Source organism: Volvox carteri (assembly GCF_000143455.1).
Source record: "Volvox carteri f. nagariensis unplaced genomic scaffold VOLCAscaffold_5, whole genome shotgun sequence".
NCBI lineage: Eukaryota > Viridiplantae > Chlorophyta > Chlorophyceae > Chlamydomonadales > Volvocaceae > Volvox > Volvox carteri.
In genome coordinates, this window is record NW_003307548.1 from 1121011 (window position 1) to 1145789 (window position 24779).

A 24779-nucleotide genomic window follows, 5' to 3' on the forward strand; every position below is an offset into this window, starting at 1 on the left:
CTCAAATAGCCACTTTGTGGGTAGCATAGACATCTTATCAATATGTTCATGCTTATAGCCCTGTACGACACATTCCTGGTGTTCCTTAGGTGTCCACAAGGTTGCATCTTGCCCTGAAACGAAGGCTTGCATTTGGGGCTTCCGTTAATCTAAATACCCCTGCCTGTAATCCTCTCGTATATACAACACACTATCCTGAGCTTATCTGCGCGCGACGCTAGGAACCCAGCGTGCAGCAGAAATGTTGACAACACAGTCACTTAGACGCACGAACTATGAAACAGACATGACCCAACCACAAATTCCTCCAGCGGGTATCAGAAACAAGTTCGATGAAAGCGCGAACGACGCTCTGACCTGGAGTGGAGGAAAGCGGCCTCAGACTCCTGAAACAATAAAAAAGTACAGGCAAAGCACCGTGCATGAACCGGGCAAAATCGTCCGTCACCCTGGCCTTGCGGGGGACCCAGTACCGGCGGGTCCTTTTGGTGTTAAGACAGCCGCTGCTGGTGGCCAAAATATAACGGAGGCCATCAATACGTATCCGGAGTCGGAGCTCGGTCGTTGGAAATTGGAGCAGGCGGAAGCAATTTACGCAAGGTAGTTTCGCCTGGCTGAGTTTCGGTTCCTTCGTTCGCGTTAACAAATGCCTCTTTTAGTTTGTAAGCGGCCGAGGTTACGCCATAATGTCCTAAGGGTTAACCTAAGGGTTAAGAGCCATCCTTTAAAAGTACCCTTACCGCTGTTCACCACAGTTCACAACGAGAGCCCTTGGGCCATGGATATGTTCGTGGTCACAAGGTCCCTGCCGGTTTGGGGACCGAGCGCCCATTCGGCATTGCGTACGACTCTCGGGTAAGCGTGGCATGCATCACTTGCCTGTCCACTAGGTCCACTTGTCTGCTCCATGCCGGGTATACGTGTTAATACGAGTATGGTCTCCAATCAGCACGAGAAGAAGTTCTTTAGGCAAGGCCATTTCTGGCCTTTCTTCAATCTTCAGCCCTCGCCGTTGCGCGCTGACCGCTTTCACCACCTGGCCGCCTTAGTACGGCTGTTTGACCACCTGCGTCCGGTTTCCTGTCAACCAGCCTACAGTGTGTCCGCCGCTGCGTGATCATCTAAGCCCATCAAAGCAATTGTTTTCAAGCAAGGTTAAGAATTTATAGTTTGCCGTACCACCCACCAATGTCGACACTCACACGTTCCTCCAACCATACATCGACCCCAACCCTACAGGGCAAGGAACTGGCTCGCCAGGCAGCGACAGTCATTTTCCCCACCGACAAGCCTGCAGAGGAGGACCCGGGGATACGCAACATGTACGTGCGGAGCCACGCCGACTACGCGCCGGGTAAGTATCTGGGCACTGGGTGATGGGAGCCTTGCCTAATCAGCTGGACGGCGGTTTCCATGTGGGCATGGAGGCAGGGTTGGACAGGACCTTCCTGAAATGGTCGGGTTGCCGGTTTTCCCCTTCCCATGCCCGTCGGGCCCACCCGATAGCGTTTTTGCATATCTTTCAATTTCTGTAGGTTGCCCCGATAGCCCATCCCAAAACCTGTCGGGTGACGCGAGAACGAAATTTCGCTGTGTGCCGCTTGAAATTTGGCTGTTTTGCTACCACTTCATTACATATTTCCATCCAGTTATATTTTTATGAATGCCATTATGTATCGCTGTAGCTGTCCGTCGCCGAAGGGCCAACCGACGACCCACGGCACCCGATCGGGCGGTCCTAGCGCCCCTAACCCTGTCGGGTCCCCCGACGGAAGCCCTCCGGGCCCTGTCGGGGGCTCCCGATGGCCGTTTGGCATTTCCCCCTTTTTCGTCGGGTCCGCCCGAAAGCATTTCTCAAAGCCTGTCGGGATTTTCAGCACAAGTGCCATTCCTGTCGGGACCCGATCGGACTGTCGCACCCTGCATGGAGGGCTGGCGCCTTGGGAGGGATTTCTCATCCCGGGGGGCGCGGATTGGGGAACTAGCCTTGTTGCCGTTTGCGCATACCTGGTTGGCTTGTGTAGGTTTGAGTTGGATCGACTAGGTAGGGAGCCCCGCTGAGACCGCTCATGTCGAATGTGTCGGCCGGGGGAGCCAGGAAGGCTCCAGGACAGAAGGGACCAGCCAAAGATGGTTACTTGGAAACATCATCCAGTAATGCATTGCTATGGTGGAACCGACTCCTTGACCCGGAACACCAGAGATCAATAAAGTCAAATGCATTGCAATAATCCACTGGGAGCAGGTAGTCCTGGTGAAGAAACGCAATATTGGGTCACGGGATGGTGGGTAGGACATAGAAAGCAGGAAGGGGCACTCAGCACTGGGGACCGGTGTGGAGTGCGGAGGAGCTTCAGGTAATCAAGAGTTGTGAGCTCCGCTTTGGCTGGACAGGGACCTGTGCTGCCCAAAGAGTGCGTTCACGCTGGGTTTGCTGCTGGCTTCTCGCTGCTGACGAAAGGGCACGGGGAGTACCCTGCCATGGCCCCAGCTGGAGCTGGGCCATGCGGGACAGACGGGCGGACGATGGGATCAGACGCTGCTCAACGGGACGGCCGTATTCCTGGGATGGCCCCCACTAATGCTTTGGGAACCTTCTGGCTGAGCCCAGGGAGTTTTACCCATATACCCCCGCTGCGTCCGGCCTCTTGCGTTGAGTAGGAGCCGCCCTCGCACGACGGCTGCTACACTGCAAACGGAGCATCATATCGGATCCGTCGTTCCATGCCCACCTCGCTGACTTCGCCCTCCTGCGCAGCTGAGCAGCGGCGGCGCAATTACGACTGGGCGAAGGCGGGAGTGGACCCGGTGACCCACCGGTTCGGGGCGGTGGAGCCCAACCCGGAGCGGGACGGAGTGCGCAAGGCCGTGCAGCCCACACTGGACCCCTCCCTGCAGGTGAGCACGACGGAGGGATAGGGCAGAAGGCGGGGAGGGAAGAAGGCCAGGATCAGGGCCCGAAGTAAGGGGAGAATCGCAGGCAATAGGAAGAGACGGCTTGCGACGTGGCATGTCCTGGCTCCTAGGCACCGGAAAAGCCGAGGAATTCGCTTCAGCTGGGCAGATTGGCGCGGTGGGGTATGCCTGGCCTTGCGGGGGAAAAGCAGCCTGAGGTTTGAAAGGGGGAAGGTTAGAGGCGGTTTTGGAAGCCCAGGTCCTAGGGTGAACAAAAGTCGGAACCATAACCACACATAGTTACCGCGCAGGTGTGTGATGGAGAATCCCGCGACACCCGGTTCTTGTTGTCCACGTCGTTTTAGCCTCATTCCTTGCGACCCTTCTCTCTCCCACACGTCCAACTTGGACTCGTGATCCTCCTCCTCGTGTGGCTCCAACTCGTTCTCACGTGTGTACACGCGGTCACTCACTTCATCTTTCCCTCTTCGTTGGGACTGCGGCCTCCGGCTTCGCAGGTCCCCCGCGTGTTGCCCAAGCTGCATGAGGACTACAAAGCCACCGCCACGGACTACCTGGGAAAGCCCCGCCAGCTTGGAACAGGGGACCGCTGCCTTCCGCCCACCCACACGTTCGGGGTGCCATCTATGCGCAAGGGCCGGGAGGCAGGTAAGCCGTTGGCAAATGGACCGAATACCCTGTGGACCTGCTGCGCTGGAGCTCATTGTGTGAACTGAACTGGGGCCGGACTGAACTGGACGAGGTTTAGAAGGGCGCCCAAAGATGCGTTTCCGTGAATGGGGAACGGGGGTTAGCGAGTGGGCCGTTGCGTGTTTCCCGCCGTGCATAGCGTGACCATGGTCAGAGCAGATGTGTGGAGGTTAGCAGGTTTGGCATTTTGTTCACGAGGCTACAGATTAATTACGTTCATGCGTTGCCGGAAAAGCCATTCCTTAAGGATTCCTTAAGGATGAGGATTTACGATTGCAGATTCGAATCCGGGTCGGGTCACATTTGGTTTAGGGAGTGCATCCTGGATACCCCAGCTCGTCTGTAGGAATTCAAGTCCGCCCCTGGGTGATTAGTGGTCATGCGCCACGGTTAAGTCCACAGCCCGAGATGTGCGCCTGATGGCGCCTGAGAGGATGCCTTAGGGCGGGGTGGTTAAACATCCAATCGAATGCCGGTGGACGTTTTCGGGAGGATCGGCAACATGGTTACGAGGCGCAGGCGTTTACCTAGGAGAATAAAAGGCTGGTGACCAAGAGCGACTCCCAACCCTTTCATCGCTGGCCCCTTAATACACTCCGGGGTTCATGGTCCTAGGGTAAACTTTACGTCTTTTACGTGCATGCTTTCTGCACTTATGGACGGGCTTTAATGGATCCGCAACTGCGCTCGGCGTCTCTTACAGCTGCTGCTGCTGCTTTCTATGGTATTGGCCGCGCCGTTGTCCCGTCTCGCCACCTGGCCCCGGTTTCTAGGTGTCGCGGAGCTAATGACAGGCTACTACAGCCCCGCGGAGCAGGAGCCGGATGCTGACCTTGGGAAGAGCCTGCGGGAGGGTTTTAGGTGAGTGCGTAGGGGGCTTTAGGAAGGAAATGGGCCATGGCGGGTAGTTGGGGGCGCGACGTAAGGGTTTGAGCTTGGCAACAGTCGGACACGAGAGATTATGCGTATGGATCGAAAGGTTCCGCCTAGTCCTCTTCTGGGTGATGGCCGAAATGCTGTCCTTAAAGGGAAGAGTGCACAAGGCGAAAGGAACATCTGACGCGGACCGAAATGGAGCATTAAGGGATTCTAGGGGAACACGTGTGTGCTATACCTTAAGAGCTGCGCTCCGTGTGCAGCCGCCGCCCGTTAGTGAATACAGGGACCACCAGCGGGCCGTCCACCAATGCCAGAAATGAGCGTTTTCCCCTTGTACTTACCTTTCTCCCGCTTTGGTGCTTCGTAATTCGTCGCCATCTTCGCATTTACTCATTTGGTAACCTTCCCGGCTTTCCTTGGATTTGCCCTTCCTTACGCATCCCCTTGTTCCCGTTCCCCTACCCGGTACACCGCCTCAGGAACCAGAGCAAGACCGGTGATGAAGCCCGCAGCTTCGGCATTCCCACCATCCGCACTGACCTGCGACTGCCCCGGCTGCGATCCGTAGCGGACCCACAAAATTACGGCAATGAGTCGGATGCGGGGCAGGTGCTGCGGCCCCCGCTCGCCGCCGACCTGGGCATCTCGGATGAGCAGTTCGTGGGCCTAAGGTAAGGCAAGAGTTGCGCGGCAGGGCCGTAGTTGTGCTTGGAAGGAGGGAAGCAAAAGGCCAATATCTGGAGGAGGCTGGAAGACTGCCAGAAGGCGAGACTGGGGAACGTTCGAGGGAAGTCTGGCATGGGAGTGCGGAAGGAGGGAGTCAAGCTGCAATGTCCCCGCGCCCGTAACCCCGGGTGCCTCCTTGCAACCGCACATGCAACCGCACAGGCCCAAGGAGGACATACGGCAGTTGGTCCGGGAGGCGGGTCTCACGTTGACGGACGACGAATTTGATGCTGCCTGGGCACTCGCTGCCGATGCGGACAGCGCGGGCGCCGCGGCCGCCACCGGTATAACAGACACGACGGCGCAGCCCCGAGCTTGCATCGACACATTTTTCCGGGCACGACACCATTTGCTCGCTCAGACGCTGCGAATCCCGCCGCCCTTCTAGAAAGCTGCCGAACAACTGGAGACCCCAGCCGCGCATGAAGGCGCGCGTGGCAGTCGGACAGGCAGGAGGGTGTATATTGCCAGCATATGCCAGCACGAAAAGAACATTGCTGTCGCTGCTGTCCTGCTACTAATGGCGCTGGCATAACTCATGAAGAACTTTGTCCTGCCGCGGACGGGTCTTAACACTGCAATGCAGCTTGCCAGCAGCAGCAGCAAAGAGTTGCTACGGTGGCTGCAGGATGCGCCTGGCCCTGAGCAGTAGCTCAAGCCCTCGCGAGGTGCATGCGTTGCAAGAGGTGTTCGGGGTCTACGACCAGGACGACTGAGCGCCATGGGTGTTGGGGTAAGGATTATGCCTGCCAGCATGGAAGGCGAGGTGGCCTAGTTGCTCTTTTTACACCTCTCATCCTTACACCTCTCCATCATGACAATTACATGGGAGGCAGAGGCCGAGGCGGAATCCTAGAAGGCGTGAACAGAATGGGCCAGGATTTTCAGGGAGCGATCCCAATGGCGGAAGATGTGTATGGTTGGGAGGTTGGGCTGATTTGTACTCATTATGAGTTTGATTGTGGGATGCCCCGAGGTTAGTGCGCGCCTTCTGGCTGTTGGGCAAGCGTAACTTACACGGTGCCTATTTACACTATCCTACGTGAATGTACATGCGTCGATTTGGGTACCGTACAGTGGAAATGACACGGATGTCTAGAGGAACTCCCTTATTCCTATACCGTCAGGACGACCGCTGACTGGCGGCGTGTAACTACGCGGGTTGCACGCGACAAATACAGGCGCCTGTCGCCTGTGAGATCTGCGTACGAGTTGCGCTGCTGGGTAAAGCATAGGGCAGGCTACCGTGCCATGGACGTCGGGGCCCCAGCGAAGGCGCTGGGTGGTCAGAAGGAGTCAAGGGAACGAGCCTTTAGATAGCTTCCGCCCTTCTGACATTGTTCATGGGAAAGAGGGAGGTCGTTTAGCTAGTACTGCAGTTAACGCGTGATGTGGTGGTGGTGCCGGCCATGTAGCTGACAGGGTGACGGGCTCTGTAGCGGCTTTCCATGGCGTGGGCCTGAACTGGTGTGCATGCGCTGCGCGCTGCAATGGGAGCCATCGATGGGTCCTTATGACTGAGCGAAATAGTGACGTGAATTAAAAAGCCAAGGGCATGCAGTTAAATGATTACTAGACGTATACGCAGGTGCGGAGGAAAATCACATGTCTAGATATATGTGTATAAATGGTGGCGGACAGGTGCGCTGCACCCAGATTTGCAGTAACCCAGGTGTCCATGTCGCATAGGAAGCTGTCTGGTTCAAAACCCTCGCACACCTTCGGTTTGTAAATGTCGCTTTGTTTGCCGCGCGCCCTAACTGCCTTACAACAAAGCCACGACTGTGTGTTCTTCGGCAACCCTTCGTTGGTTCGTTAACGTATGAAGACCTGGATAGACGAAAGCATGTGTAAGGCATACTGCACGGTATAATTCGGGAGGCACAAAACTTAACCCGCTCCCAAAGCTCGCCGCGTTCGAGGAGGGAGAGTAGGCCCGTTGCCCTCGTCGTGGCTGAGGAAGGTTCATTCCAGAGCTATGTTGTATTATCTTGCCTAAGATTGGCTTGCTAGTTCACACCGCGGTATTTTTTACGCGAACGTGTGCTAAGAAAGGACAGCTGGTTTGTTATGGGCGTGCACGAATGGGTATGCTTGGTACACTCTGCGACGCCCTGTAGCCAAGACTTAGCCCAAGTTCTGAACGGTATATCGCAGCTTTTACAAGGAAAACGGATCGACTTGTCGGCATGCTCCCAGAAACCCAACTGTCATTGAAGCCGTTGTCCTGCCTCTCAAGCTCAAGCCTATACCCAAGGCACGGTTTTTAACATATTACATACTATGAATCAACTTTATCTTATTTAGCCCGTTAATAGCAAAGTTTGGTTTGCAAGCTTTATTGTGGAGGTACGGCGTGCGCAAGGCCCACTTCGGTGGAAACACCGGGGTTCTATGCTGAGTTCGGCTGTGCTCTTAACCCTCTCTTGTGCGCATCGACAATTGTCCGAAGGCTGCAAAAATGCCGTCCAACAAGACTTTTAAGATTAAGCAGAAGTTGGCGAAGAAGGCCAAGCAGAATCGGCCTATTCCTCACTGGATCCGCTTCCGCACGGACAACACCATCCGCTACAACGCCAAGAGGCGGCATTGGCGCCGTACCAAGCTGGGCCTGTAAAGTTGCGGCTTGCTGGAATGATGAGAGCGGACTCGTGCTTGGTGGAACTTTTGTAACGCCATAACGACTGGACTTGTGTCTCTTCTGTGTCTTTCCTGGACTGCAATGTGCACAAATTTTCGAGAAGCCCAGCGGCTAGGTTGCAGTGACGGCTGCGGCGGCTTGAGCTTACAGCAGGACTGATGAAGTGTAGCAGGAGCATTAAGCTTTGCAAACTGTAAGGGTGATATTGGTCCAGGCCCGCGTCCGTAAGAGCGCTGGCGATGCCTTGTGTGTCAGAAGTAAGCGTGGGCTGCTATGCATTAGATGGCGCGGAAACAGTATCAATGGTAAGTCTATTATAGATTTTCTGCAGCGATAAGAGTTTTGCTGGCTCTGCTTCACTTCCCGGGAGCTGTACAAGTGCAGACACACGCCGTGGCTGTCGTGCAGCGTATACAAGGGTAACCGGATGTACCAGATCCCAGTTTGTTGGGGGAGGGCGGGCTGAAGCTGTTAATGCGCCAGGGCAAGTGGAGTGTAAGCAGTGAGCTGCTGAGGTACGATTATTTGTTCCTTCCGGGAAATCCGTATCCGACGAGCAAAGCATCACGACATATCTTTCCTGTTGAGCACGAAGATGGGAGTGCTTTCTTTGGAGGGGGGTTGCAGGTGTCGTTAGTTACTGTACGTCACTGTACATAATCACTGCGCAACATACCTCCTGGCGGGCAACCGCGTGCAGGAATGGTGGGGCCTGTGCACGAGACAAAATGTTGCTAGCGATCGTGACATAGGCGCCCATAACCGAAGTTTAGCCCAAAGGTGCATCCTTAAATTGCAAGTTGTATGCTTGCACATTTTGACGTGGATCTTGCCTGCTGCTAATGAAGAAGCAAACAACTGCCAGGGGATAAAATGTCGATAAATGCCTTTGCAGATGAACTTTGAGGGGAACCGAGGAGCATACAGGGTGACGTCTGCATAGAACTTAGAGTGTGATGTTCAAGGTCGTCATGCCTTAGGTTGCAACTTGACAGTTGTATCACTCGTGACGGGTCTCCGCCCAGCAGCTTCCGCCTGCAAGTATTGCACCTTGCTTTGTATCTCCAAGCTTGCGCTGCGTCCTCTCAAATAATTGTACCAGAAAGAAGAACATTATGTTCACCAGCGTTGACCTATTAAGACATTTGGTTTTCACGGGTAGCAGTACACCTAAGGAGCACTGCTATCTATGTGCCCCTTAGGCGAAACAATTCCAAGGTCGGCCATACTGCCATACGACAGAAACCTAGCAACAAATTAATTGCCCCTCGTTGCGCTAGCTTAACGCACATACGTCAAGGATGGGTCGACAACCGGATCCCAAACCACAGCGCTACCCTTATTCCAACGCGCCCCGGGCAGGGCATCCGATATCCGTGCTGGTTATTCATCAATGCCGTGTTCGGCTAAGGACCTGGGCCTTGGACACTGGCGCCCATAGGAGAGGACGCAGAAAGTCATGTCCTAGCCGTTCATAGGTATCGCCGGATGAGGTCGTCTCGCAACTCCATCATAACCCGAACCTGTGTGCGGATGAGATGCGCCATATGAGGGCAGATGAATGGAGCGCGAGCAGCAATGCGGACTCAAAAGTGAAGGAATGGCAGGATGTTCGGACTGGCCCGGTGGCTCCATTTCCGTTCTGTCCCGTCCCGTCATTAACCTTTCACACCCTACCAAGCAGGACCCTGGTAACAGCTCAGACCCCCCCCGCCCATTCCCTCCCGCGTGAAAGCTCCATAGCACAGGAGGGGATGACGCACCTTCCGCGGCAAAACAGCGGCCTCCGGAGTGTTGAGGTTCTTAGCGGCCCCATCCCGCATCGCAAAGTAGGCCCGTAGAGTGTTGTCCAGAACCAGAAACAACCGCTACATGGAGGAAAAAGAGGGAGGGGAAGGTACGTGGGTGTCCCTGGTGATATGCGATGGCTGCTGGTTCGGCGACCAGGTGTGAGAAGGGCTAGGCGCGCTTGACATCTCCCTGAGTACTTTTTGTCTGGTGTTACACCAGGCAAGTCTGTAGAAGGTCGTTTTTGGAAATTTACAGAGTTTCCAGAATCTGGGTCTCGGAGATATCCAAGCTATGCGACAACGCCAAGCATCCGGACCTTACAAATATTATCCAGGTTGCCTACCTGCTGGGCAACGAAGGCCGCCGTCACGCCGATTTAAGCTGTGGACGCCGCGCGGACGGGCAACTGACAATTACCTTCATCATTCATCTTGCTGTAATAGCGTCGCACGCACGCGCCTATCGCTCATCCACCTGGGATCCATCTGTCCCAGCCACCACCCACCTGCGGTGTGGAGTACAGGTAGTCATGCGTCTCCGTGGCTCTCACAGGCCCGGGAGTGACGGCCTGGTCCAGCATGTTGCGGCGCTCCGTGGGGTCAGTCACATTGATGAGGTACTCGATGATGCGCTTTTCAGCAGGCTGCTGCCGGTCAAAATAGTCGCGAGCCTGAGAGCGGTGGCACGGAGTTCGTCAAGGAACAAGCGCACGGCAGCAGCAGCTCAAGAGCCGTGTTTGAAGGAGTGACACAGGTTCTCTACTTACTGTCCCTCAACAGGCATTGCGTTTCAAAAAGATCCAAATGTAGGTGGGAATCGGGAGAGGAGGGGCCAGTCTTAATGCCTCACCGTACGATATAGTTTGTATGCCACCCATTTCGCCTCGTCTTTAGTCATGTTCGTGTCGCGGGCCGCGCCGTACGCCTTGGCAGAGATCTGCAGGAAGGCCGGGTCGATCTTGCCCGCGGACGACAGCTCCGCCATCCGCCTGTCCAGGTCCTCCATGCTGCTGACCTACAAGGAGTCCAGTAAAGGGGAGGAAGCTGAGAGAAAAAGACCCACCGAGTCCACGGAGGAACTATGTATGCGGAAGACCATCGAGGATTTCTTCGGTTTCACCATGTTTGAGGTATTGTTTGGCCACATCTAATCGCGCATCATGACTTCCTAAGCCACTACCACGTTTCCGTTGGGCCCCACCCCACCCACCGACGAGAGCAGGTCGCGGTACACCGCCGCTGCCGCATCAAGTTTGTCCTGGTCTGCTGCCACCGCATCATGGTTGGCGATAAGGGCCACCAGGCGGGTATTGATCAGTACCAGCTGGTCCAGACGGGAGGGGTCCTCCTAAGGGATGGGGCAAAACATACACATCAAGGGAGGAACTAAAGAAAAGTAGACATCAGGGCACCGCAGTCCAACCCAAGCAAGCCGCCATGGCGCCCAGCAGGACCAGGTTCCTAGGAAGCTGCTGCTAAATACGAGGCAATGTTGATGATTGTAACAAGTCGGAATGGTATTAGTACAGCTGGGCGCAGAAGGAGCGGCGCAAAGTTGGTCCCGCAAACAAATCACGCGGTGGCTACACGCGTGCTGCGTTGCCCAGATACATACCGCGGTTTGAGGGACATCCGAATTCCGCAGCTGCCCCATGCGGGGTCACGCACACATTGACGGCGGTGAGGGAGTGGGTCATTGTGGATGCATAGAGCTGTGGGACGACTCAGCTCCCTCCCGTACACAGCGATAAAACCCCTTCCTTCCCGGGGTCCAGTCCTTTCCCCCTTCCCCGCCCTGCCCTCACCCTCCCTGAGCTCACCTTGGCCGCCACCATGAGGCACTGCATGTGCTCAAAGAAAGGCTTCTGCAGGTCCCCCCGGTACGCCGCCACGATGGCATCCCACTCGTCATCAGCTGCGTCAGCCAGCTTGAGCAGCACCCGGTTGTAACGGGACACCTCGTCGTTCACCTGCCGGGGAAAGGACGAACGCAGCGGCAGCAACATGAACAGTGGCGATGGCAGAAGTAAACAAACCAACAATAGCAGCAGCGATGGGCACCGTTGCGATGGCAACGGCACCTAAACGAAGAGAAATCAGCGAACCGCAACGATGTCTTAAACACGATGCACTAGGTCGTCAGCCAGTCTGTGCGATCTTAGATATTATATGCCGCCTCTCACAAACCCTTCACGCTTCGTGCCCACTGCGGGTCCGCGGTGCAGTCGCTGTCCACCTCCTCCTCCCGCATCCCACGCTCTCGTCCCTTCCCCAAACCCAAACCATCTCCCCTGGTTGCAGAGGTTTATCCCCACTGCCATCACGACTGCCCACATCATCACTATCACCACCCAGGTACACAGCACCTTCCCACGTGCCTTCGAACCCAACCAGAGACTCCCACTCCTCCCACCCCTGGCCTCATCCCGCCCTTTCCCTCAATCCCCACGTTCTGCAGCGCCCGGAACAGCTTCCTCAGTCCCATCTTCTTATCCACGTCCGCCTCCCGGTCCGCCAGCTCCTTAATCCTGGGCCCGGAAGAGAGGCAGGGTGGGAGAAGCGGCAGCTGTATCAGCACGACGCCGTGCTGGTGTGACCGTTAGTACACCGTCGTAAACCCCTTCCGCCTGAACACTTCAAGCGCACCCCGCCTGGACCTGCAACTATCCAACTCATCCTGCACTACCGACCGCCAGCTGCCAACCCTGGAGCAACAGCAGGGAGTCCGCCCACCCCCACCCCATGCCCACCTGTCCAGCACCCCTTGTGAGTGCTGATCCCACTGCTTGCTGAATACGATGAGCTTCTTCCAGTCATCTCGGGGCCGCGTCTGGAAGATCCCAATGAGCCTGTCATAAATCTCCTTGTACTGCTCTAGGGTCAGCTGGGCCTCCCTCTTGGGGCTCACCAACTGACGAAAAAGGAGATGGCACAAGGCAAATAGGGAAGAGGTGGGATCGCACAGTGTCAATCAGCCAACGCGCGGACAGCAGGTACGGTGCAGGCGCCGCAGAACATGCGCACGAGGTGTCGCACCCCGCGCGCTATATCCGCAGGAAATCAGAGGCTCTGCCCGACACCGCCCGGGGTGTACTTGCCAGCAAAATAAGTTTCAGTCTTCCTAGGAAGATTCCAGGTGCACAGCAGTACAGTCTACGAAAAAAACACTCGGGCTTAGCGGATTGACGTGTCCCCCTTCATTTCCCCGCCCACCTCATCGCTGGATACCGTGCTACTGCCAGCCGAAGATGAGGACGACGCCGCGGCGGCGGCGGTGGCCGTGGCAACAGTGCTGGCGGAATGTGAGCGGAAGCTGGAACCGGGAAATGTCGCCATTGTGAAACGCCCATTTGTTGACGAAAGCCGACATCGACCTGCTGAGGCGCAGCGAGGTCTTATAACAGGCCTCGCGTCAAGTGTGCATGTAAAGGGTTGGTTGGGCCATGTCGTACATGGGGAACCCATACACTATGGGGCTAATTCCCTTCAGCAGATAGGAGGGAAAAAGCGCTTGCCTGCACGGTGCCAGCGCCCTGGCGTCGACTGCCGACTGCTGCTGGTGGCTTCGTCCGCGCCGGATGTTGAGGCAGCTGCGTTAGTAAGGACGGCCGATGCCGGAGCCAACGCAGCCCCTCTTTTATATGTATCGCAAACAACTGGAGGATGACGCGCAGGGACGAACGCAGGCTGAGCGGCGTTCTGTCCGGCGGCTGGTGCGTTGCCCCGTAACGGTGCGCGGAAACGCCTGTCGCGATGAAGGAGCTCTTTCATCGTAGAGAGGTATGTACGATCGCCTTGAGTAACCTTTGATTGAGACAATGGCCGTTTCGGTTAAAGGTTGGTGCAGGTTTACAGAAATGTAGGCCGTGAACTAATGGTCTCTTAATGAAATTTTTTATATCGCAAAGTGTGCGTTTGTACATATTTTGGCTGCATTCCGTCGTCCATTGGTGATCTTTCCATAAGCGGACTCACCCTTTACGGATGATACTGCTTCCATCAGGTTTATGGTCAACCATAATTCATATTTTTATGTATTTCATTCCAATTGTTAAGCGCATAGGAAGCATTTGGCTTGGTACACAATGGCCTCTGTATTGCTACACAACCACACAGGAGTAAGCGTGAGCCCGCGATGCGCAAGACAGGTTACAATTTTCCCAATTACAAGGGCGTCACACAGCGCTCGACAGATCCTGGTTCCTGAACTAACGGGTTCAGTCGGGGCTGTCCCACGTCTAGGCGGCCCCGCACTCCGTCGGTCAGCCATTGTGGCGCTCGCGGTACAGCAAGAGCAGACAGAAATGATGGAGTTAACGCCTGAGAATGTGGAACTGGTCCTCGATGAGGTATACTGTGCGGCTTGGAATAGATGGTCCTAGCCTCGGACTAGGAGTGCGTAGCCTGCCCTTGCAGGTCCGTCCCTATCTGATGGCTGATGGAGGTAATGTTGAGTTTATCGAGATTGATGGTCTAGTCGTCAAGTTAAAACTACAGGGAGCGTGCGGTTCTTGCCCTAGTTCTATGACCACCATGACGATGGGTATCAAGCGCCGTTTGATGGAGAAGATTCCGGTTAGTAAGGGGTTGTGTCTTATATTTTTCTATGTCTTGCATGTTTTGTTGGTTATGATCAGCATGTGTAGTGGCTCGGGCGGTATCGGCGTCGGTTTCGGCAAAGCGTGGGCGTTGATGACTTAGGATGTGGATCCTGCGATTTGGCCCTCTGTACACGATAACATGAACCGTCAGCTAATGGATTTTCGTGCGTGAAGTGGAGACATGGTTTCCGTCCAAACCCGAGGCTGTCCCCAAGCTCCCATCCGGGCTTAGAGACGATAAACTGTGCTGAGCCCTGCATCCAGAGTCTCCGGGACCGGGGCAACGTGACTGCTTCCTCTCAACGATCTTCCCGTTGCTGTGAACGGGCTACCGAGTTTGCTGCTGCTCGGCTGTGACGGCGTTCATGATTTGCCAAAAGCCATTGCATGCCATGACATGCTTGCTGCCGCTCAGCTGCGACGGCTTCCTCCTGAGTGACCTTCCCGTTCACGGTTGTGAACGGTATCCCAAGCCCGCTGCCCGCTCAGCTGTGATGGCTTTCTCCACATGGTCCCGAAGTCATTGTTCACAGCAGCGTAGACCTGCAGCCGTAGTGTTGCATGTCATGACGTGCTTACGTGCGCCCAGCAGCTGCAACGGCAATTCTGTACAACCTGCCCCGGAGATGTGAACAGAGTTTTCCACATACAGATGCAAAGGCCATCTCCGAAAGACCTGCCTGCAGCACAGCCGTTGCATGCCATCTTTCAACGGATTCCTCTAAACGACCTGCTTGCGCACTTGCAGGAGATCTTGGATGTGGAGCAGGTGACGGAGGAGAGCCTGGGCTTGGATTTGAACGCCGAAAACGTGGAGACCGTTTTAAATGAAATTCGCCCCTACCTGGTTGGGACTGGCGGCGGAGGTCTTGATCTTGTTAACATTGATGGTGTTATTGTCAAGATTCGCATCACAGGGCCGGCGGCCAATGTAATGACCGTGCGCGTGGCGGTAACACAGAAATTGCGGGAGAAGATCCCTGGTATTGCTGCTGTACAGCTGGTGTGAGGGCAGATGCTATTTGAATCAAGGGCCCAAGGGGTTTGCCGACGTGGACGACGGAAGGACAGACAAAGGTGCATTGTGTTCTGAGCATAGGAACGGTAGGGAGAGGAAGAGCGAATGTTGGCTGGATTTGAGAGGGTAAGGTCTGCGGAGCCGGCGGGCTGCACCTTGCAGAAAGCTTAAGATCATTGCCAACGTCGTCACGAAGTCACCATTGGGCCCTGGAAAATAGTTTTAAGTGCATACTCTTCTGATTGGTATCGTGCTTTTGCACAGCTCACCTGAATGATTTGCATTACCACGTGCTAAGTATTGACCGACCCAACGTCGTCGGTAGTGGTGAGTGATGCGAATGAGTGTTTATTGACCCGATTGGGTTTGTTTGTCTCCTATCCGTACGGTTCCAGCCCCGGATTTGGGTCATATGGCCTTCAGCGTTTAGCCTTTTCAGCTGCGATGCTAGTCTCTCAAGGATGTGTTGTACTGTACTCAAGGCCGTCGAGTATGTGAGCCGTCAGGTCGGTGGCACTGCTTGCGGCCGTGAAAGCTCACGCAAGAGGGTGGTGGTTGTGTTGTGATGCACAGACAGTGTGATGATCTTTTCAACTATGCATGGCACAAACGATGGGAGCACGGAACAGAGCATGTTGGAGGCCATGAAATGGGAGCCAGTACGTCTGGCGAGGATGTTGGAACGTATGTGGCCTCACCGAAACTCAGTTATCCCCTTTGGGCGCTAGTCTAGACTGATAGTGCGGTGTTCCTGTTCTCCGTGGCTTTTAGGCGTATAGATATTGCCCTTGGGCCTTCGGCTCGTATGGGTAGTTTACACGTATGGGGTCAGGCACCCCCAACCATGTCACACACACACAAAAACGATGGATTATGTTGAAAGTACGGTTCCATACCAAGTTGTGGTCGAAGTGACAGACATGTCCATCCACACCAATGTTACAAATTGACAATGCTGGAAGACACATATGCCTACCAAAAGTACAATCATGCGCACCCAACGAGCCATGCCACCGCAGCGGTGCCGCCTCCCAGGAAGCCTAACAGTCTTCCGCACAAACCACCTTCAATCCGCGCACGCACACCACACGCCCTACTTTGAGAAGTCCAGTAGAGCAACACCGTAAAGTCCCACCCTGACCATCGTGTCGGTACGTCACTTTTGGAGAACACGGTGCGCTGAGCTGTGAGGCAGAGAACCTAGCCAGCTGAACCCAAACAAGCCCAGAACGCGCGTAATCCTTTCAGCACGCAATTCTCGTAGGACCAGTGCCCTTATGATTGGTGGTAGAGCTAGTTTACTACTATTAGCGCCAGCGGTGGCAGTTTAGCATGAGTTATGACCACTATTAGGAAAGTTGGCGAACCCGTCGAAAAGAGGACCAGACAGCAATACGAATTGTCGAAGTGCGGCTGCCCTGGAGCAAAAACGAAGGGCCAGATCGGACAGGGAGAGTTCGTACACACGTTTCCCTATCCCACTTTTGCCTCCGACTCGCAAGATCGACAGCAAACCCATCGCGTCGCTCAGAACAGCAGATCATCTTCCTTATAGTTGAGCAAGTTGGACGTGGCCGGAGGCTGCACGCCCGCAGCTGGCCCGTTAAAGGGCGGGAGCTTGAGATCCGCCGATGTCCCACCGCTCACCAGAGCCTGCTCTTTCCCGGTAGCCTGCGGACGACCACAGGCGAGTAGGAAAGGAGCGCATGAAGTAACTGATGCCGATACCCATGTCCATTGTCCATAAAAAAGAATGGTATCTTAGGGCTGTGCGGTCTCAGCTGAAGCACGGCCACGAACGAGCACTGGCAAACGCTACGGAACCATGGTGGCCTAAAGCTGCCAGCGCCCGCTTGCGGAGTAAAGCTCATCATGTGGTGTCAAGCGAAGTGAGTTCGCCGTGAATGGTGTGCCGCGGTAGGTCGACAAGGCATTCGCTTCAGGCTAAGAATTGCAGCGGGTGGGAATAGGTTCATACCACCAGAATGGAGTTAAAAGGAACACAAGTATGGGTGAAGTATGGGTGCCCGTACGCAGGAGCAGGAATTATAAGAGGAGAAGCTAGAGTCGGGCTGGGAGAGGTGTGAAGGGCACAGTCGGAGCTTTGTCGTTTAAAATCCGCGCCAGCATGCTGCAAGGATATATCCGTACCTGTGCAGCGTCTTGCGCCACCTTCTTCTGCTTGTTCTTCTGCACCTTCTTTAGCCGGAAAAACTCCTCGCGCTCGAGCTCGTCTAGTTCGGCTGCATAATCGCAGGAGATCGGCGCCGGGCAGTAATGCATGTCCAGTTTGCATACGCTTGACGAAGCAGCACAATGGACATATATACACATGCCTGCCCATGAACTACATAACTCCTGGAACTCGCTGACGACTGCGCGGTTGTGCCGTTAAGGGGTTGCTGGTGAATGTCGCTGTGGCCTCAGTTGAAGAGTTAACCTGTCATGGCCTCTGAACGCCGCCAGGAAAGCGGCCAGGGCACGACTTCGGGTTGGCCTATAGAAGACTGTCCATGCCCAGCACCTGGTTTAAAAGTCCGAGTGCCCTAGTCAGAGTGATGGTGCGAAGTGCAACCCAGAACACACCCAGAAAGGTGACAAACCTCATGCTCTCGAAAGTGTACTAAGCAAAGAGGGCTTGAAAGGGAAACAAGGTTACCTTGCCACATCGGCCAGTATGGCTACTGGCAACCTTAGAACCCGAGTCTCTGCACGCACCACAAGCGCCTTCACCTAAATGAGATTCTATGTCTATAAAAGGCCCTGCCGCACCCTTGATGTAGGAGATCGTGTTTTCAAGTTTGGGCTTCACCACATTCTCCAGTGCGTTTACGCGGCGGTTCGTGACCTTAAGTGCCTCGTCCAAAGTCATGAAAGCAGTCTGCACCGCGCCAAGGCGGAAGGCAGAGGGAGTGTCACGTTTTTTTGGTTGTTACAGGGGGCTACCAAGGTACGAAGGCGGAGCGAAAGAAGCCGTGTCAACGGGCACATCGCCGGATGCTGCATGAAACGCAGATCAGGAAAGGGAGACCAACTGCTCGGTACCGGCACACACAACTACTTAACAGCTTCGGCGAAGACTAAGACAGGACTAGCACTGGTGCCATCAGGGAGGCCTTGCCGATATGGCTCCCCTATTAGTAACAAATTTGTGCCTACCAGTACCGGTGTAATAGTGTTGCCTTGGTGTCAGGAAGTGCGGCCGGACGCTTTATCGGCACAAACCATAGCGGCGACCTACCCACGTGCACACGCACCAGGATAAACTGTATACCAAGGCTACATGGCACGTTAAATGGTAAAATTTCCCACCTCGGATGGTATCTTTCCCGGCTAACCTGTCGCATACCTGCAGATTGGCTAGCTGGACCAGCAGCTCGACCGCGCTGAGGTATGCCTTGCGGCAATTTTGGAGCTGCTGGCCGCCGCGGCCCAGACCTACGAGGGCGACAAGTCGCGGTTGGTCGATGTCCGGACAAACCCCTAATGTCGCCGAACCGTTTGCACGCCACCCGGGGTTGTCACAAAAACCTACCTGTTAGGTCCATTTTGCTCTCCCCGGGTAGGACAAACGACTCGAAGCGGGGGATTTTCACACCAGCTACGTTGTCAAGCTCGCCGCGCACCTTCACCATAGCGGTCTCTACGTTGTCCATGATCGTATGTTTAACTTTCTCGCCCGCTGCATACTGCGCCTCAGTGTACGCGAAAAAAGATCCCTTCATCGTTGACCCCAAATTCTCCTTGGCTTCGATAATCTCCTTCAGCAGTTGCCTAAAGCGCATGGTCAGCGCATCGGCCTTCTTTTTGAGCAAAGCATGCCCCTTTGTTGCACCAACCAGGCGTGCCTTCATCACTGTCAGCACTGTGACGGTGGGCACAACTGGAAGCCTATTCTGAGTTGACATCTTTATAAAAGCCACACACTTGCCAAGACTACAGTCTTTCAACGCTGCCCAAACCTCTACAATTTTAATACGTTTCTTTGCTTCACCAAGGGATGTGAGGCACAAATGCTATGGAAATCCGCAGGTCGTACGTGCATTTCATTTGCCACGCAGGAACCGCACTTTGTTCATAACGTCAGTTAACTTTGGCGAGGAGCTGAAAGTGGTATGATAATTGGCCGGAAAAGATGACATCAATGACAACTGAACAGAAAGGGGCAGGCATTGTCTGCATTACGAAAGACAATCTGCGTCAATCCAACCCTAAGAAACTGTCCCAAGCCTGAATCCTTTTCATTCCAAACCCCAAACGGCAAGACCGAATGCCCCACATGTCAACACGACCATGTTTGCCTTGGTTGTAGCTGGTTCATAATATCATCAGCTATGTTCCCCACCGCGCAGATTAAGGGGAGTCGGTGTCACCATATTCGCCTTATAGTAAAATCATGAAACGCCGTCACCTATGTCATCACCGAACAGAATAAGCACACACCTATGTGAGGGTTTAGCGGGAACAAGAGTGGCCATTTTCACCGGACATCATCTAAGGCGCCTTACATATTTGCACGCATATGCATGCGTCGGCACACATCCTCACGTATCCACATGCACACGCACACATACACACGCATCCGCTCAAGCAGTGACAATCGCGACAAGCCATGGCTGAGGACTGAGGTGGCGTACAGCCATGGCGGGCTTAAGTCAAGGCACATATAACAAGCCGGCGGCATGTGGATGCGATTCGTTCCTTTCCAGGCCCGGGGCCTCGGGTTTCTTCCGCACTTAGCCCATTAGCCTCCACATCCAAACTGAATGAGCTTCGCCACGCACGTGGGCAGCCTATGGACATTGGCGCACATAATTGACAAGTGTGAGGAATCAGGTTATAGGGTTAGGTTTACCGACTCCTAGACCCTTTGCATGGGGACGATATAGCCGAAGGGGACGACATAGCTATGGCAAACTTTACATAGCCTGGAAAATTCATTTGGAAAGCTTCCCTGTTTCCAATGCAGGCCAAGGCGCCCCAAGGGGAGGCAACCCAGGTATAAATGAACCTCCGGAAGGTGTCCCCATGGGCTGAGGAAGGCACCATTCCGGGGTCGAGCTCCTATTATTCTCCAAGGACGCCGACACTACTTGTCATCCTCCACGTTGAAGCATACTTCCGGAAAACAGAAACAGTCAGGAGTCCTAACCCTACCGTCAATCACAGCAGACGCGCGTATGCAAACTAAACCTACCCAGCTAACGCGATGGCACGCGTTGCTGAAGGTGGATTGCTCCTTCTGCAACCTCCTGCGACAAACAAGACAGCCAAACCATGTGCTAAACCTTAAATTATTAAATACTACCACGTCACATCCCCTCTTAACACACAGTCGACATCTAGCTAATGACCGCAAAAAGCTTCCCCCCGAGTGTCGTAAGGGGTATCACGGAGATAACACAGATAACACACCACATAACATAGCTAAACTTATCATCCTGTAGAACAAGTACTCAACATGAAGCACACTTTAGACAAGATTTGTTATGAAACCTACTCAGGACATTTCCATATAGATAGGCAAGATGAGCAAAAAGAAAACAGGACTTCGCGTAGGGGCCCCTTTTTATTTTGCATCAACGGATTTGAAATGGAAGCAAGCGCACTGTCTTGAAACCGTTTATCGTAGCCCCGACATCAACACAACTTCAGAAATTAGGAACGCATAAATACCCAATGCACAAGCACAATGAGAAAAAGAATGCATAATCCAGACGCACGGATGGCATACTTATCCAGTTTTTGCGCTCCAGGTATCAAAAGTGAGTGGGCGGCCAGGATGGCCTCTATAGTTATTGCGTTCGCTGTACGGCAGCCCTGTACTGCAGATGTGCGCTGTGGATTGTACCCCATGAGGTACTGACGAATGTGCATGCACCAAGTCCCCAACGCAAGCTCAGATAAATGAAATCATTTTAACCAAAAAGGGAAAGACAGACGAAAGCTGTTGACCGACGATCTGCGAACCGGTCCTTTATGTAGATTGGTCAGTTAAGGCCCATTGCCGATGCTTTAACGTAACGCGTCCTAAGAATGCCGCGACTCTCAAAACCTGCGCAGGCAAACTTTATTTTGAGGTTATCATCCTCAACTCAGCACAAACTCAGCAACTTACGCGCACTCCCTTGTAGGTCTTTATGAGTATGGCGATGTTCCGTCGTATCATAATCAGTAATATCCATAGCATGCACCGAGAATCGGGTTTTTCGCTTTTTCAGGCTACAACCTAAGACAACCGAACATCCCGCCGATGTCCGCTTGCTCGACACATTGGATTCCTGGCTTATCAATCGCTAAGCACCACCCGCACAGTCGCTCTTAGCTCACCCAAGGAAGACATAAGGCATCCCGCTCCTCGGCATACATGGCACTGGGCGATGACGCATTGATGGGCCTCACTCAAAGAGTAGGTCGAAACTTGCGCTGTCAAGGTATCTAGATATACGAATGTGCACATCCTTGAAGGACCGGAAGTTGTCGGGAATGACTGTTCGGACGAACGCCCGCAAGCTGCTCATGTAGGACGACTGTGCGTGCTCTATTGCCCGGTCGAACGCTGACTTCTGCCGGGGATGCCGGCTGCGCACCGTACGCAGGAGATTGTCCACGGCAGCGAGTGACCCGTTAAACTCACTCCGCCGTACGAGAAACTCCTCCCAACCGTCCGGCCCAATGGTTCCCAGCAAGAAATCCTTGCCCTTCCTGTAGAGCATAGTGTTTTCATTAGTGTACAGCATGACGAACGGCACCCCGACGGCCGCCGCCATCACGGCGGCATGAAGCCGTGAGCTTATGACCAAATCACAGCGGGACAAGAGGGCCAGCCAGACGCCGTAATTGGTAACTTGCGGGTTGAAAAACAGTCCGCCGTTGGCATTGGGGCTCGCTGTCCGCACTTTCCAGGTTATGACCACCTGTCTGTCGGCTGTTTCAGGGTCCACTGGCAGCAATACGATAATGTATTTGCTTACCCATGCCAGTATCAAATCGGCTGTATCCGTTTGCCCCGATTGGATGCTGCCGCTGATGCAGATGACGCCAGCAGAACTCCTCCTATCGATAGCACCCTCCAGTTCCGCGACAAGTGCGGAGGACACACGAGGGAAAATACGGTCGGCGAGGATTCCCGAGTCCCCAAAGACAGGTAGCTCGAAACTAATGTTGCTTTGAAAATGCTGCGACAAGTTCGCCAAAAGCGCGTTTGTGAAGTGCCCGCGCACACCTCCCCAGACAGGCGGCTGTAAGCACTTAGGGTTCCGAAAGTCGTGATCCTTTAAACCTAGCTGGGTGCCTGTTCCATGGACATACAACGGCACCTTCGCATTTCCCAGACCATCACATTGGTTGGTCCACGCACTGTATCCAGCCTCCAATAAAGAGCCACCGCCAAGTACCGCAAAGCCGTAAGTGGAAAAGTTCAGTTGCTGGGATTGACCTGAAACGAAGGCTGGTTGGTACTCTAAACTCGCACGTTGGTACATGCCCTGCTCCAGCAGAACGTCGCGTAGCAAGTGTCCGAAAATGTCGAGCACCAGTTCATCGCCAAGGTTTGCGTGCCCGATCCAACCAACGTAGAGTCCTCGAAGACGTCCCATGCCTGAATAACCACATAGTGAGTTGGGTACAGTCGCGATAATAAGTGTCGTCAACCGCAGAAGCAGAAACTTAGTGTTTTGCATAGTGCGCACTGCTCATGCGTCAACAGAGCTACATATGTACGCTCCCATTTGTCATAGCGTTAATTTATTGTGTGGTTTAATGCGAGCTTGCGTTGTGGAAGCCGGCTTAGTTGCCGTACAGCATCTGGGCAGTGCGTACTGGTGCTAGGCTTTGCACTTGGCCCTTGAGTGGCACTTGCATGACACTGACATTGACACTGAACTGCGGTCGCGCATTTTGCCCTCAGGTCAGCGTACATCAACAATATCATAGGACAACTGAAAACCTGGAGAATGAGGGAGGCCCCGGCCGTCTTCCGTGCAGCCAGCCTTGCCTTTATATATGTTGTTTATATTAATCTGTTTTGGGGCGAAGCGCCATACGGGGGGCCGAGGCCCCTGGGTTCACTGCTGCAGTCAGTCAGTCAGTCAGTCAGTCAGTCAGTCATGGTGTAACATTTTATTATATTTCGCCCCGATTAAAATTGCGTCTGAAAGCTATTCTGATTCTCTGTCGTTGGACCAATGGAGTTGATTCAGATAAATTTGTGGGCGAAGTTAGCTTCCGAACAGATTTCATATCTTGCCCCGCTTTAGTTTGCGTCTGAAAGCAATTCTAATTCTCTTTTAATAGACCAAGGGAATGAATTCAGATATATCTGTGGGCTTTCCAGGGTGAGATCAATCTCCATATCTCACTCCGCTAAAGATTGCATGTAAAAGCTACATCAATTCTTTATCGGGTGGCCAAACGAGAACATTCAAACACATCGGAGAGAACATTCAAACACATCGGAGAGAACATTCAAACACATCAATGGCTTCAAGTTTGATTTCCCCTCACACCGCAGCCCTTGCCTCTGACATCGTTGCATGTCCCTTACATTATAGTTTCATAAGCAAACGGCATGATCCTTTATGGGTTGGTTCGTTCATGCTCGCCAACTTTAGGGCAACACTCTGAGCACCTCCCTCCTGGCGTCTCGTTCGTGCCTTTTTGATTGTTGTCCTTCTTATTCTCTTCTTCATTCATTCAATCCAAGTTCAAACGAAGTGTGCCTTTACGGCACACCATCAGCTTTGCCGCTGCATTCCGACTTCAAAATGTGTAATTGGAACGATCCCCGAATGCGTTCTGGCTGGGAGCGGACAACAATTGGTCCATGAAGCACGGGCACTTTGACGCGCCTTGAACTGCCAGCCAGCAGAAGGGCCGGCGTCGAATATGGATGCAACGGTAGTACCAACCACGTATCGGGCAGTCCCGTCTCATGGATTTGGCGCAGCAGCGGCAACACACGTTGCCGCAATGACACTCCTGCTTTGTGTGTATGTCATTCTACGGATTGCCGCATCACAGAAGGCTAACTGTTCAGTCAATAATGATTATGCTATGGCGGCTGCGCGCTTGCGACGATCCAGACAGGTCTACACCGCCGTCGCAAGTCTGCCGGCCTTTATTGTTTGAGGATTTCAATAACGTGGCGGCGTTCTTGTGCTTGCACTCCTATGCCGTACGGACAGCCCTGCGAATCAAACGGGGGTCAAGTGGCTGCACCGGGGCCGAGCCCTTGTTCGGCTTTGAAAAGCCGGCCCCCTAGTCCCCTCCATACCACCTTGCCTTATCTCCTCCCTAACTCGTCGCCTTTTCCCCTCCTCAGCCTGTGAGCGCCACCTGTCCCAAAACGTGACTTCTGGTTTAGGGTGTAAGGGTTTAGGCAATTCATAACGTGTTCATATTGTGTACGATTTTCTCTGACTCCTGTGTCAGTCTCTATTGTAGACATATAGGCATATAAGGCATATTTGTCCGCTCATCCACTCCGCATCTGAAGCTGTAATTTCCAGACTTGACCT

General features: G+C 53.9%; 5 protein-coding genes across 5 annotated transcripts; 2 read left to right on the forward strand and 3 right to left on the reverse strand.

The window, feature by feature from the left end:
• Positions 1-286: 286 nt before the first annotated feature.
• Positions 287-5599, forward strand: VOLCADRAFT_120430 (uncharacterized protein; the record flags this gene model as incomplete). Its single annotated transcript, XM_002947055.1, has 8 exons — positions 287-600; positions 756-855; positions 1240-1354; positions 2759-2898; positions 3414-3564; positions 4380-4467; positions 4965-5156; positions 5374-5599. 8 exons carry the CDS (start codon positions 287-289, stop codon positions 5597-5599), a joined length of 1326 nt encoding a protein of 441 aa, XP_002947101.1.
• A 2073-nt stretch (positions 5600-7672) lies between these two features.
• On the forward strand, positions 7673-7828 carry rpl39 (component of cytosolic 80S ribosome and 60S large subunit; the record flags this gene model as incomplete). The annotated part of the gene is made up of 1 exon (XM_002947056.1): positions 7673-7828. One exon carries the CDS (start codon positions 7673-7675, stop codon positions 7826-7828), a length of 156 nt encoding a protein of 51 aa, XP_002947102.1.
• Positions 7829-8775: 947 nt separating this feature from the next.
• Positions 8776-13484, reverse strand: VOLCADRAFT_109605 (uncharacterized protein). Its single transcript, XM_002947190.1, has 10 exons — positions 13158-13484; positions 12856-13016; positions 12393-12553; positions 12092-12170; positions 11463-11612; positions 10853-10990; positions 10493-10657; positions 10149-10313; positions 9616-9720; positions 8776-9375 (listed from the first exon to the last, which is right to left on the reverse strand). The coding sequence occupies exons 1-10, from the start codon at positions 13411-13413 to the stop codon at positions 9325-9327; spliced, it is 1431 nt and encodes a 476-aa protein (XP_002947236.1). The 5' UTR covers positions 13414-13484; the 3' UTR covers positions 8776-9324.
• A 214-nt stretch (positions 13485-13698) lies between these two features.
• Positions 13699-19237, reverse strand: VOLCADRAFT_73085 (uncharacterized protein). Its single transcript, XM_002947191.1, has 7 exons — positions 18797-19237; positions 18611-18699; positions 18034-18142; positions 17413-17504; positions 14992-16932; positions 14059-14217; positions 13699-13991 (listed from the first exon to the last, which is right to left on the reverse strand). Exons 1-5 carry the CDS (start codon positions 19167-19169, stop codon positions 16789-16791), a joined length of 807 nt encoding a protein of 268 aa, XP_002947237.1. The 5' UTR covers positions 19170-19237; the 3' UTR covers positions 13699-13991; positions 14059-14217; positions 14992-16788.
• Positions 19238-21659: 2422 nt separating this feature from the next.
• On the reverse strand, positions 21660-22943 carry VOLCADRAFT_87394 (uncharacterized protein; the record flags this gene model as incomplete). The annotated part of the gene is made up of 1 exon (XM_002947192.1): positions 21660-22943. One exon carries the CDS (start codon positions 22941-22943, stop codon positions 21660-21662), a length of 1284 nt encoding a protein of 427 aa, XP_002947238.1.
• Between the last annotated feature and the right edge of the window lie 1836 nt (positions 22944-24779).

Excerpts from the sequence above, each read along its gene's own strand:
- VOLCADRAFT_109605 (XM_002947190.1), bottom strand. The coding sequence starts at position 13,413 with ATGAAAGAGCTCCTTCATCGCGACAGGCGTTTCCGCGCACCGTTACGG. Across the intron at positions 10,991-11,462 it reads GCCTCATGGTGGCGGCCAAG|GAGGACCCCTCCCGTCTGGA; the intron begins GTGAGCTCAGGG and ends CCCATCCCTTAG. Across the intron at positions 10,314-10,492 it reads CATACAAACTATATCGTACG|GCTCGCGACTATTTTGACCG; the intron begins GTGAGGCATTAA and ends CACCGCTCTCAG.
- VOLCADRAFT_73085 (XM_002947191.1), bottom strand. The coding sequence starts at position 19,169 with ATGTCAACTCAGAATAGGCTTCCAGTTGTGCCCACCGTCACAGTGCTG. Across the intron at positions 18,143-18,610 it reads TCCAGCTAGCCAATCTGCAG|ACTGCTTTCATGACTTTGGA; the intron begins GTATGCGACAGG and ends GGCGCGGTGCAG. Across the intron at positions 16,933-17,412 it reads TGGCGCAAGACGCTGCACAG|GCTACCGGGAAAGAGCAGGC; the intron begins GTACGGATATAT and ends GGTCGTCCGCAG.